This window comes from Haemorhous mexicanus, chromosome 14 (assembly GCF_027477595.1).
Source record: "Haemorhous mexicanus isolate bHaeMex1 chromosome 14, bHaeMex1.pri, whole genome shotgun sequence".
Taxonomy (NCBI): domain Eukaryota; kingdom Metazoa; phylum Chordata; class Aves; order Passeriformes; family Fringillidae; genus Haemorhous; species Haemorhous mexicanus.
Genome location: NC_082354.1, coordinates 9,679,487 through 9,690,476, shown reverse-complemented (window position 1 = coordinate 9,690,476; position 10,990 = coordinate 9,679,487). Strand labels below are relative to the sequence as shown.

General features: G+C 50.8%; 1 protein-coding gene across 1 annotated transcript; it reads right to left on the bottom strand.

Moving 5' to 3' along the window:
* Window positions 1-1,171: 1,171 nt before the first annotated feature.
* Window positions 1,172-9,052, bottom strand: RAB39B (RAB39B, member RAS oncogene family). The gene is made up of 2 exons (XM_059858988.1): window positions 8,784-9,052; window positions 1,172-4,705 (listed from the first exon to the last, which is right to left on the bottom strand). Exons 1-2 carry the CDS (start codon window positions 8,996-8,998, stop codon window positions 4,279-4,281), a joined length of 642 nt encoding a protein of 213 aa, XP_059714971.1. The 5' UTR covers window positions 8,999-9,052; the 3' UTR covers window positions 1,172-4,278.
* Window positions 9,053-10,990: the final 1,938 nt, after the last annotated feature.

Here is a 10,990-nt window from a genome sequence, read left to right as displayed (position 1 = left end):
TTTGTGCATTTTTCTTTGTGTGAAAGTCATGAATGTGATGTGTGATCTTCTATGTTTCCCTCCCTTAACTTGGCGTGGGGGGTGAAAAATTCCGTGGAAGCAACAGAGTGAAAAGTGTGGCTGCTCGATGCTGGTGTGAATGAAAGAGGGAGTGTGAGTCAGCACATCTGAATTGGTGACTGAAAGCAAGTGATTTACCAGCACTGTGCCTGTCAAAAAGTGAGCTCCAGGGAAGGGCAGAGAGCAGGTAAACCCTTAGCCCTGGTCAGCAGTAAGTGCCTGGGCTCTTCTCTTCCTTCCCCAGGGCGATGCTGTTGTTTCAGTGTCTGTGGCTGCAGCACAGGAACGTGGAGCCCTGCTGTGTTCTCCAACAGGTGTGTGCCACAGCAGCAGGATGTGGCACTGGTCAGGCTGCAGACTGCTGCTCCATTTCCTTTTTCTAGCATTAGCAATGATGGAAAGGCAGCTGCACATGCAGCCTGATTTCTCTCAGTTTTTTCTTCAGTTTGGAATAATGAGATCCCAACAGGCTGTGCTCCTCCACCCCCCACCCCTGGCTGGTCCTAAGGCAGCAATTGCCTGCCTTTGTTGTGCACAACGAAACGACCAGTTAAGCATTTTTGCACAGCAAAAGCAGAACCGAGCAACATCTGCGCCTATGCCGCTGCCAGGAAGCTGCTGCCTCGTGTCAGAGAGGACAGGGTGACAGCCTTGGAGCTGAAATGGCTCCTGTGTTCAAAGGGCTCTGGTTCCTGGGGAATGGGAGGTGGCTGTGGCCATCATAACTCAGGGTTTGGCGTTTGTGTGTTTGATCTGAGGTAAAAATATACCCAGAACTCCCAGATGAGCTCCATGACTAATCCTTGCCTGGGTCTGCTCTGCCCTTTGCTGTTGCCACCAGACCTGCAGAGGCCTCCTGGAGGGGCCAAGGCTATGGTGGCTGCAACTGCTGGGAGCAGGGGGTGGTGTTCTCTCAGAGGAGCTGGTCTGGCTTTTCTCAGCAAGGCAGAGGACAGGCTTTGCAGAGTGAGCAGGTTCTGTCCAGTGGCTGTGAGGCAGTGCCTGGGAATGGTGGATCCAGCCCTGGCTGGAATACAGAGCAGGGACAGGGAGCAGGGAACACACTAAGAGAGAATGGGCAGGGGGAAGGGGGAAAAAAAAAACACCAAAGTTTCTTTACAAGTTTTGAATTTCACATTATCACGTAGTAACCATTTTGCTAAATACAAGCATATTTTCATTCACATACAGACAGCTAAATACAGCATTATTTTCACATTTCCTTACAGTGCATAACAAAGCGAGGACAGTGTAAAGTATGCTTTTATTCTGGAGGTTCTGAGCAAGTTCAGTTTAACATGCAGATTGTTTTTAACATGTGGTAGACACCACAGAAAGTTAGCTTTTGCTTTTTTTTTCCTCTTTTTGCCCTAGAGTAAAAGAGCTCCTGACCTTTTGCCTGTGAGAGGTATCACCTTCTGATTTCTCAAAGTCCCTCTAAGTCAAAGCATTAAAACCAGTTGTTAGAAAAGAATTCTTAGCATATCCAATAAGTTCTTCATCTTAGAAAAAACATTCCAAATTTTGTACAGATGAATCTACATTTCCTATCTTTTAATAAGCTGTCTAGAAAATGCAAGGAATTAGAAAAAGATGTAGATAATGATTTCTCTATCATTTAATATAACAATTTATTAACTCTAAAGTTAAGACCATGTACATTTTCTTCTGTACTGTTCCTCTTTAGAAGTACAACACTTCTGTATTTAAATTGAAGATTTACTCTGAAGGCCAGAATGCACTTACTGGCTTAGGCTTTCTGGAATTTCTCCCTGGGAGCAGTAAAGGGGAATGTCCAAAACCCATTAAATGCAATATTGTCTGTCTCATGAAAAGTGATCTTTCCCCTCTGGCCAGGCTCTCACACAGGGAATTACAGAATTTGACTATTGCTAAAATGTCTGATCCAACTCCTCACTGTCCCTCATGTCACACTCTGGCTATGTGCCCCTGGGAGCTCAGCCAGACACCCCCAGACACACCTAGTGTCCAGCTGGCCCCTGAAAAGCTGAAGCAGCTGCTAGGTGGACTTTCCATCCAGGGAACAAAGAAACTGAACCTTTGGTGCTGTCTGTCCCTGCCTTTGTGAAATGCAACTGACTGAGCTGGTCTGAGCAAACCCCTCACTCTGCCCTGGCAGCTGCCCAGTTCCTTGAGTGCTCCCTGCACCCACCTCTGCTCACCCAGAAACAGATTTTGTAAAGGGCATACTTTTCTTTTTAATCTTCAGGGCACTCAACTCAACCACAAGTGCCTGGCATTCCCTGGCCTTCAGCACGAGCTGTTGGATGCACTCACAGCCTATTCCAGCAGTGACAAGCTCACCAAGAAGCAGCAGGCCACTGCCACCCCCCTTCCTGGCATTTGCTCCCTGTGCCCTCCCAGCAGGTGCAGCGCTACTGCTCCTCTTCAGAGCCCAGGAACTGAAATTGTTCCTAGAACACCAAAAACTAAGGTGTTCAGGGTTTGGGTTTCTTTTACAGCTTCACTATGGAAACCACAGGTTTTTTCTTTATACAGACCTGCCCATGTACTGCTGCAAACTGTGAGAATGGGTTCAGAAGGAGAAACAGTCTGAACTCAACAGCAATCAACACCTGCACTTCTGTAGACAGGGCAGATTAAAAAGCTGGAACAAATATTTTCTTTTTCTGTACTCAGAGGCCAAAAATAAACACTAGATGCTTCCTGTGGCTTTTACCTAATCCCCCATCCTGCCCATTGCAGTTTGGTATATAAAGCTTTCAAACACAAGTAAAAAAGTCACTATAGTTTTGTTTGCTCACTTTCAATAGGCTGAAGTTCCCTAATTTGCTACAGGAGCACAGTCACCCCATTGCACTTCAAAAGCTTGGGTTAAAATTTGGCAGAAGCAAAGCTTTTAAGTGGTGAATGGCATTCCCAGAAAATATCCACCTACATACAGCTTTTGTGGCATGGCTGCCATCCCGTGATGGCCAGCCTGAGATGGATCCTCTTTTGTCAAACTAAAACATGGAGGAAAACAAATTTTACTCTTGAGTGTGTCTTGAGGCTTTCCTTCCCACCTGCTCAGACACTTCTGCTGTGTGTTCCACCTTCCCAGTGCCAGTTCTCTTCCATAGAGGCCAAGACAGAAAATGACACTTTAACAGCAGAAAGTACTGATGGAAGTTGTTGCTTACGATGCTATTTAATTTCTTTAAGAGCTAATCTCACCTTTTAGGATGTCTGATGCACCTGAGTTAAGCTTTTCAAGTTTTTTATTTTGTTGGGTTTCTTTTTTCCCTCCTTCCTTTCCATTCCTCCTTGTGACCTGGCTGGTAAGGTCAGCACAGTGCTGTTAGTGAGACAGAAATGGTGTGTCCCACCTGGCTGCAGCACCCCAGCCTTAAGACATAACACCTGAGGACATGGTTCTCTCTTTATGCTCTTGATCACTTAATTCTGCTGGAAAGACTGAACTTGGGATACTTTTAAGGTACTCACTCAGGCACAAATGAGTAAAAATTGCATTTGAATAATCTCTACTGCAGCAAGAGTTGCCACTTAGAGTCTTGGTTCAGCACAGCAAGAAAAACACTGTTAAGGGAGGAATAATTTAAACCTTAATTACCAATCAAATAAGTACTGTTTTCCTCTTTAAACCCCACAAAATATTCTTTGCTATTGAACTAGGTTCAAGAACATAAGAAAGAAAACTCAGAAGTGTGCATACCATGTCAGTAAACTTCTCCTGTGGAACTGACCTTATGAGGAAATGGTATCTGTGCTGCCTTTAGACCTTCCTGGAAAGAAATAGCTGACACAAACCAAAATGTCCTCCTGCTTTCTCTCTGTCTGCCTGTTTGTCAGACAACTCGTTATCCATCCTGTGGCTCCAAAAGCCAGCAGGGAGCTGTGGGTTTAGTTAAAAGAGAACACGTACAGTACCCTGGCATGTACCAGCCCATTCAGCTCTGTATACCCTCTCCTGTGTTGTGCAGCCCCTCCTTTCTGCTTCCTGTCTCCTTACAACATCCACATGCACCCTCACTCACTCTCCTTCAGGTTTGCAGCCCCCAGTTCTGAAAGGTTATTTGGAACAGAACATTTCTTTCCAGGGTCTGTCCTGGTGTCCAAAACAAGGTGGGAGGCTGTTCACAACGGGAGCGTGGCTCTCCCTTCTGCCACACTGAGTTCACTTAGTAAAGAACGTTTGGTTAGTAGAGTTCATCACCACGGCCTCCCTAGAGGAGCTCAGCACAAGCACCTTCTATCTGATTTCACCACTTCTTCTGAGGAGTGCACTACGTTCGGGACAAAGCCGCTCTTTACCCCTTCCCATCCCTCCTGGATTGAAATGTCCCCCCTTTTCACCAGCTCGTAAATATCCCGGGTCAGGTCGGTGAAGGCCTTCTCCACGTTGATGGCATCCCGAGCCGAGGTCTCGATGTACTTCATGCCGTAGGCAGCCGCCAGCTTCTCTGCCTCGTGCCGGGTCACCTGCCGCTGCGTGTCGAGGTCACACTTGTGACCCACCAGAACAAAGACGATCTGGTAGGGCTGCACGTGCACCTTGGTCTCCTCCAGCCACTCGTGGACGTTCTGGAAAGACCTGCGGTTTGTAATGTCAAAGAGGAGGAGTCCTCCGACCGAGTTCCTGTAGTAGGCTCTGGTGATGGACCTGCAAGCCAAGGAGCCACAGCAGTGTTAACCTGCAGCTCTCTGAACACATGGCCTTTCAGAAAGCAGCACTGCCTCCACCCTGCCTACCCTGCAGAGTACAGGGCAAGAGAAGGCCATTCAGGCAACGCCTTCAAACTTCCAGCTTGTGCTCTGTAGAGCTTGTCATTTAAAAGGAAAACTTATTTTGGCCTAAAGATTTCACCCTTGGGTAACTGCCCCACTGATTATGGCTCTCTTCAAAATGCCCCCCACCACTTTTTTCCCTCATGGATTTCTGTATGCCCCTATCTGTTGAGTCCCACACCCCACCATGTCAGTTCCATGGACACCTCACCCAACCCACGGGTTTAAAAGCACTGTGACAAATCAAAGGATTCAGCTGGAACCAAACACCCCCTCTCTGACAGCCACATAAAAGCAGGAGGTCAGAGATCTGGAAAGGCTGATCATGGGGTTGTAGCTCCCCCCCCAGAGCTCTGGGATAGAGACATCCACCTATCCCTACAGCTTCCTCCTCCACCCAACTGGGTGAAAGTGACATTGCAGTGACAGGACACTGTTACTGTTCGTGGCACTGACCAAGAAACAGCAAAATAATACAAGGAGAATCTGCATTAACACTGGTCATGCTCCTGCCAAATACTGACATTAAATAGTCACCAAAAAGACCCTGGAACTGCAGGCTGGAAAATGACGTACATTTCCCACAGCTCTTCTGAGCCAGGCCAGTGAAGGCAGTCAGAAGCAGCACAGGAAATCAGCAAACTCGGGGCAATGGAGCCAAGCTGAGGCCATGGGGCTAAGCAGAGCTACAGTTCAGTGACTGCTACACAAGGGGAAACCAAGAAGCTGATGAACAGTGGTGTTTCTGCAAGTCATGGATTTGCTCTAAATCCAGAAGCAACGATCAATTTCAGTCCCTGGAGGAATTCACACTCAAGCCTGAACTTTCCTTGCTGGAGTAATACAAGCACTGCTGCATTTTTACCTTAGGACAATCTTTTTTTGGCTATGCAAGACCATTGTTAGGTGCCATTTGGTCCTGTAGTGTGTGTATCTGTCAAAATTGCCCCAAAAAAGGACGGACTAGAGTTTTCAAGAATTGTTTTATCAATAAACATACAGTGATTGGTAAGAATTCACAGACAAAACCAAAGAAAGCCAGTAGCAGGGGAAAAAACATAGTTGGCAATGTTTGGATAATTTCTCCTCTCCAACTGTTTGGCTTAGGGACAATAGTCACTCTGCACATTTGGCACTGAGGGAATTAGATCTGCCTTTTGCTATCTGGCCAGCTGCAAACAGATATGGGCACTCTGAATTCACCCCCACACTGTCACAGACATTTCTGCTTCTCCCTTGTGTTCTGTGCCATCAGCCCTGGCTCCTCCTGCCAGCAACAACAACGCCTCAGGTACTTCTGAAAGACATGATGGGATCTAAGCTGAATGCTGCTTCAAGGTAAAATCAGGTGAAGGTCTCAGTGCCTTTTCTTAAAGCCTTTTCCACAACTATTTTCCTCTGCAGGAGACAAAGCATATTGCCTTCATGCTGCACATCCCTCCCCAATTCCCTTCGGAGGTTTCTACCTTCCCTCCTCCTGCCACACCACACACACTGACCAGAGCAGAACAGGGACTTGCAGCTACTTTGGCCAAGTTTTAACACACAGACAATGTCTCTGGCTGGGAGCTGTCCCCTGCTCTGTACCCATGGTGACACTCCTGCAGCCAGAGCACACTCCTGCTTGCTTGAGTATTCCCCTCTCAGCCAAGGCAGAGCTGCTGGCTGGAAGAAAACAGCTCTTCTGGAGGTGGTGGGACAGCTCCAGGGAGAGAGGGCTGCACAGGCTTTTGCGTTTGCTAGCATTACACAACATCACGTTTCTGACAAGGAAACAGCAGTATCTGAGCAACGAGAAATGGGCAAAACCTGCTGGATCTGGGAAGAATTGGACCCTGCTCTTCTACAGCTCCAAAGCAGCCTCAGCACTGCCCCAGGCAGCATGTTCTGGGGCCTGGTCTGGCAAAATAGAGTGGCACATGTTTAACTGCAATTTAAGCCTTGACTGCACAGAAATTGCTACTAATTTATGGAGAGTGAAAGAGCTCACAACAGGGGGTCGGGAAGAGCAGAATTGTAACACAGCTGCTGCTCAGAGAATGCCAAGGTGTTTTCAAAATAACTACAGTGGTTTTGTCCTCGTGGGGCAGCTGTTAAACTATGTAAAGCAGACTGGAAATGCTCAAATCTGAAAACGGGGAGCTCATTCTAACAGATTTCCCTCTTCAAAAATTCCCTGTGCTTGACACGTGACAAAAAAAGTTTCAGGTTTCTGGAGAGTACCTGCTCCATTGTGCTTCTTGCCTATGACAGTCCAAGGGGCTTTGGCTTATTCCAGTAACAGCTAATTCTTGTCTCTGTCCAAGAAACATTCCTTGTAGGAGGAGCCCAGGTGTTATCTTCATGGGGCACAATTTGCCACACAAGGCTAAGAGCAATTTGAAAGGGATAAACACAAACCAGATTTTACCTTATTTTTTTTTTTTTCCACATTTCAGAGTGCACCATAAAGTGTCCTGGCTTTGCTCCAGCTTTTGACATTGGGAATTCAAGTCTGCACTTTGGCAAGGGCATTTCAGAGTTGCACAGTGGGGTTTTTTTACTGTCACTGACCATTCCTGCCCCTTGCACCCTTCCTGCCTTTGCAGGCTGCTGCCCAGGGCAGCAGTGCAGCTGCCCTTGCTCTGAAGGTCACCAGCTCATCATGCTGACACCCTGAGTGCCAGGCTGGGTTAGCCCCAGCCCCGAGGGCAAGCAGCCTCCAGGGCCCCGGATTCCCTGATGTGCAAAGGAAAGGAAATTGAAGCCATCCAAGAGCTCTTGCTCTTCATAGCAACGGCAGAACGGGGCACAGCACTCAGGTGTGTTTTCTACAGACCTCAGCCAGAGAGCCAAGGCTGGAAGCTGATGCAACTGCAATATAAAGCACCTCCTCTCTCAGCAGAATAAAGCAGCAGCTCCTTGCCTGCAGGGCATCAAGACAGCAGAGGAAAATCCTGTCAGTGGATAAGGACCAACTACTGCACATCCTGGGCCAGACGCCAGTGCCACAGATGCGAGGGAAGGTGGTGAGAGGGGTGGGGTAGGGGAGCTTTCATCTACTGAATGAAACCAAAACATTCCTCAGGCGAGTCATTACAGCAGAGAAGTAGAAGCTCTGCGATGCTGCACAGAGACGTGGAACACAGGAAGTGATCCCAAGGGAGCAGGATGGAGGAGAGGATCAGGGTTAAAGACACATGACAAACACAGACAAGCAGGACCTGCAGGTACACTCACACACCTTCAAAATGAGCAATGTGAGCAGCACTGTCTGAGCCCCTCTTCGGCTTGGGCCGAGCCTGCTCCAACCGGGGCTGCTGTTTTTCCCACATAGTCCTGCGGGAAACTTGGCATGGTCCCACATGCTGCCTTTATTTTACTTCGAGACTTGGTTACTGTTGCTTAAGCTCCCAAATTGTGTGTGCCCATGCAGCGCTCGGCGTGGCACTCTCCAGAAAGCACCTGTCATCCCTGCACAGCCACAGCCAAAGGTTTGTCCCGACCTTTCTCTGTCCTACGGAAAGCTGAGCTCTGCTGTCGCAGCAGAGCACCAAAACGCATATTCCACTGCGTTCCGCGTAGTGTTCGCCTGGGAAACATCCTGGCCACTGCCTCCGCACCGGGGGAAAGCAGGCGCTTCCCCTGCCAGCTGCACCCGCTGATGCAAGGACACCTCCAGGCTGGTAAAGCGCGGACCCAGCGCTGCCTCGGGCCTCGTATCCCTCCCCAGCGGCAGCGGGGCCGCCCCTCGACATCCACACCTGCACATCCTGCACACCTGCCTGCGGCCATTTGGGGTGGACACGGGTCCCAGGGATGGGGGGAAGGATGCGGGGGAGGATGGGGGGCACAAAAGGTGCCAATTTGACTCTTCTTTGTCTCGTTTCCATACGCCTCACCCGTCCGAGGGCCCCCCCCAAGCCGGGGCCGGGCCCGCCGCCCCCGACCCCGCGCCGCGCCGCGGGTCTCACCGGAACCGCTCCTGCCCGGCCGTGTCCCAGATCTGCAGCTTGATCCTCTTGCCAGGCTCGATCTCCACCAGCCTGGAGAAGAAATCCACGCCCACGGTGGGGTCGGAGATCTGGGCGAAGCGCCCCTCGGTGAAGCGGCGGATGAGGCAGGACTTGCCCACGGTGGAGTCGCCGATGACGATCAGGCGGAACTGGTACAGCCAGATCGCCTCCATCCTGCCGCCGCCGGCCCTCAGCGCCCGCCCGCCGCCGCGCCGCCCATGCCCGGCCCGCGGGCCCGGGGGCGGCCGCGGCCGCGCCGCTCAGGCGGGGCCCATGGCGGGACCTGCGCGGCTGCCGCGGGCCCGTCACCACCGCCGCATCCCGCCGAGCCCCCGCCGAGCCCCCGCCGAGCCCCCGCCGCCTCCGCGCTGCGCCCTACGCGGGCCCAGGGGGCGGCGGCGCTGCCCCGGAGCCGCCGAACCGGCGCTGGAGCCCGGCCCGAGTCCCTGACCCGCTGCCGCCGAACCGCGCTCGCCCCGCCGCTCCCTGCCGGAGCCGGAGCCGGGATGTGGATGCGGGATGCGGGATGCGGGATGAGGGATGCGGGATGGGGTGCGGGGTGCGGGATGGGGTGCGGGGTGCGGGATGGGGTGCGGGGTGCGGGCTGCAGGCGCGGCCGGCGCGGGTGCCGGTGATGCAATGGCGGCCGCGGTACCGCACTGCCGGGAGGAGCCGCCAGCCCCGGAACGCTGCGGTGCGGGAGCCGGGCGGGGCGGGGCGGGGCGGGACCGTGCGGGGCGGCGGGGGCGGCCGGGGAGCCCTGGCCGAGGGGACCGGAGGGATCCCCGGCCCCGGGAGAAGCTGTGCAGAGCCCATGGCCGGGGAGAGCTCATCTTCCTCAGCGCTCCGCCAAGGGAAAGGGGAGTCGAGCGAGGTGCGCAACACCTTTCTGTGCTTTAAACCCGCGACTCATTTCTGGAGAGATTCAGGCTCCTTGCTACTGCGCTGGGGGCTCCGTTCTCTTTGAAATCTCCCGGAGGAGCCAAGTGCTCCTGGCACTTCTGGAGAGCCTCTGCACCGCCCCAGGGTCACCGGCACCGCACCAGCCTGGAGAGGGACAGTGGGAACAGGAGGCGTCCTGCTCACGAAACCAAACAAGTACACATGCTCACACATACCTGCGTGTCTGTATATGAAAATATATAGTGTGTGCAAATGCGATGTGTGTACAGTCTCAAAAATTAGTAATTACGGACATGAAATACCCAGCGACTTAAATACCACAAGTCAAATCCATTTCCCTCACTTTGCTGGAGTGGTTCCGGGCTCGGCAGGCTGAAATGCGGTGTCAGGAGCCCGAGCAGCCGTGAGCATCTGACAGTGCAGGCACAGACACCTCGGACTGCCCGTCCCAGTTCTGCCAGCCTGCCCCACACAGGGAGTGCCACAGAACACAGCCACTCTCCTCTGGCTCCTTGGGATATGGCTGAGTTTGAGCACCTACTTTTAAATCTCTCACCAGAGCAGAGTTTTGATCTCTGGAAGGGAAAATTGACATGTATATTATTAAAAACAGTGAGTAAAATGTCTGTATTCAGTCGGACACAGAAAGGAGGAATACTGACACTTTTTAAAAATTTTTTTATAGGTTGGTGGTTTTTTAAAAATAAAGATGGTTTCTGATTTAAAAGCTCCTCCTTCATGACCACTATTGAAATAAATGCATTGAGAGTGGCTGTTATATTCATTAGGTCCTCAGAAAAAGGACATTTATATAGGCATGAGACAGTTAACCACCATGTAAATTGGACTAGGACATTACAGAGACCATTTCAAGTCTTGAAGAATAAATGGCAAGGAACTTTTTCAATATTCTTTGAAATATAATCTATTTATTAAAAAATAACAACCCCAAAAGATCCTACTTTAATGTACCTCAGAACAGGAAAGAAAATTGATGAAGCAATCTACACAGCAACAGCAACAGCACAACAGAAAAATATTAGACCTATAAATCCGAGTTAGTGGTACATTAACCAGTGACTCATTGCCAGTGAGGCTTTGTGGGGATCTGGTACACTTTACAGAATGATTTCTGAGTGCTCCATGCCCATTAGTTGAAGCCCACAACCAATTGTGGTTTCTCTTCCCTGTTTTTCTCTCCTCCCCATGTGCTCACACAGAGTTGCTCCGTTCCCTTTCTTCCACAGGTCTGGCCATGCTCA

Excerpts from the sequence above, each read along its gene's own strand:
- RAB39B (XM_059858988.1), bottom strand. The coding sequence starts at position 8,998 with ATGGAGGCGATCTGGCTGTACCAGTTCCGCCTGATCGTCATCGGCGAC. Across the intron at positions 4,706-8,783 it reads GCCGGGCAGGAGCGGTTCCG|GTCCATCACCAGAGCCTACT; the intron begins GTGAGACCCGCG and ends CTTGGCTTGCAG.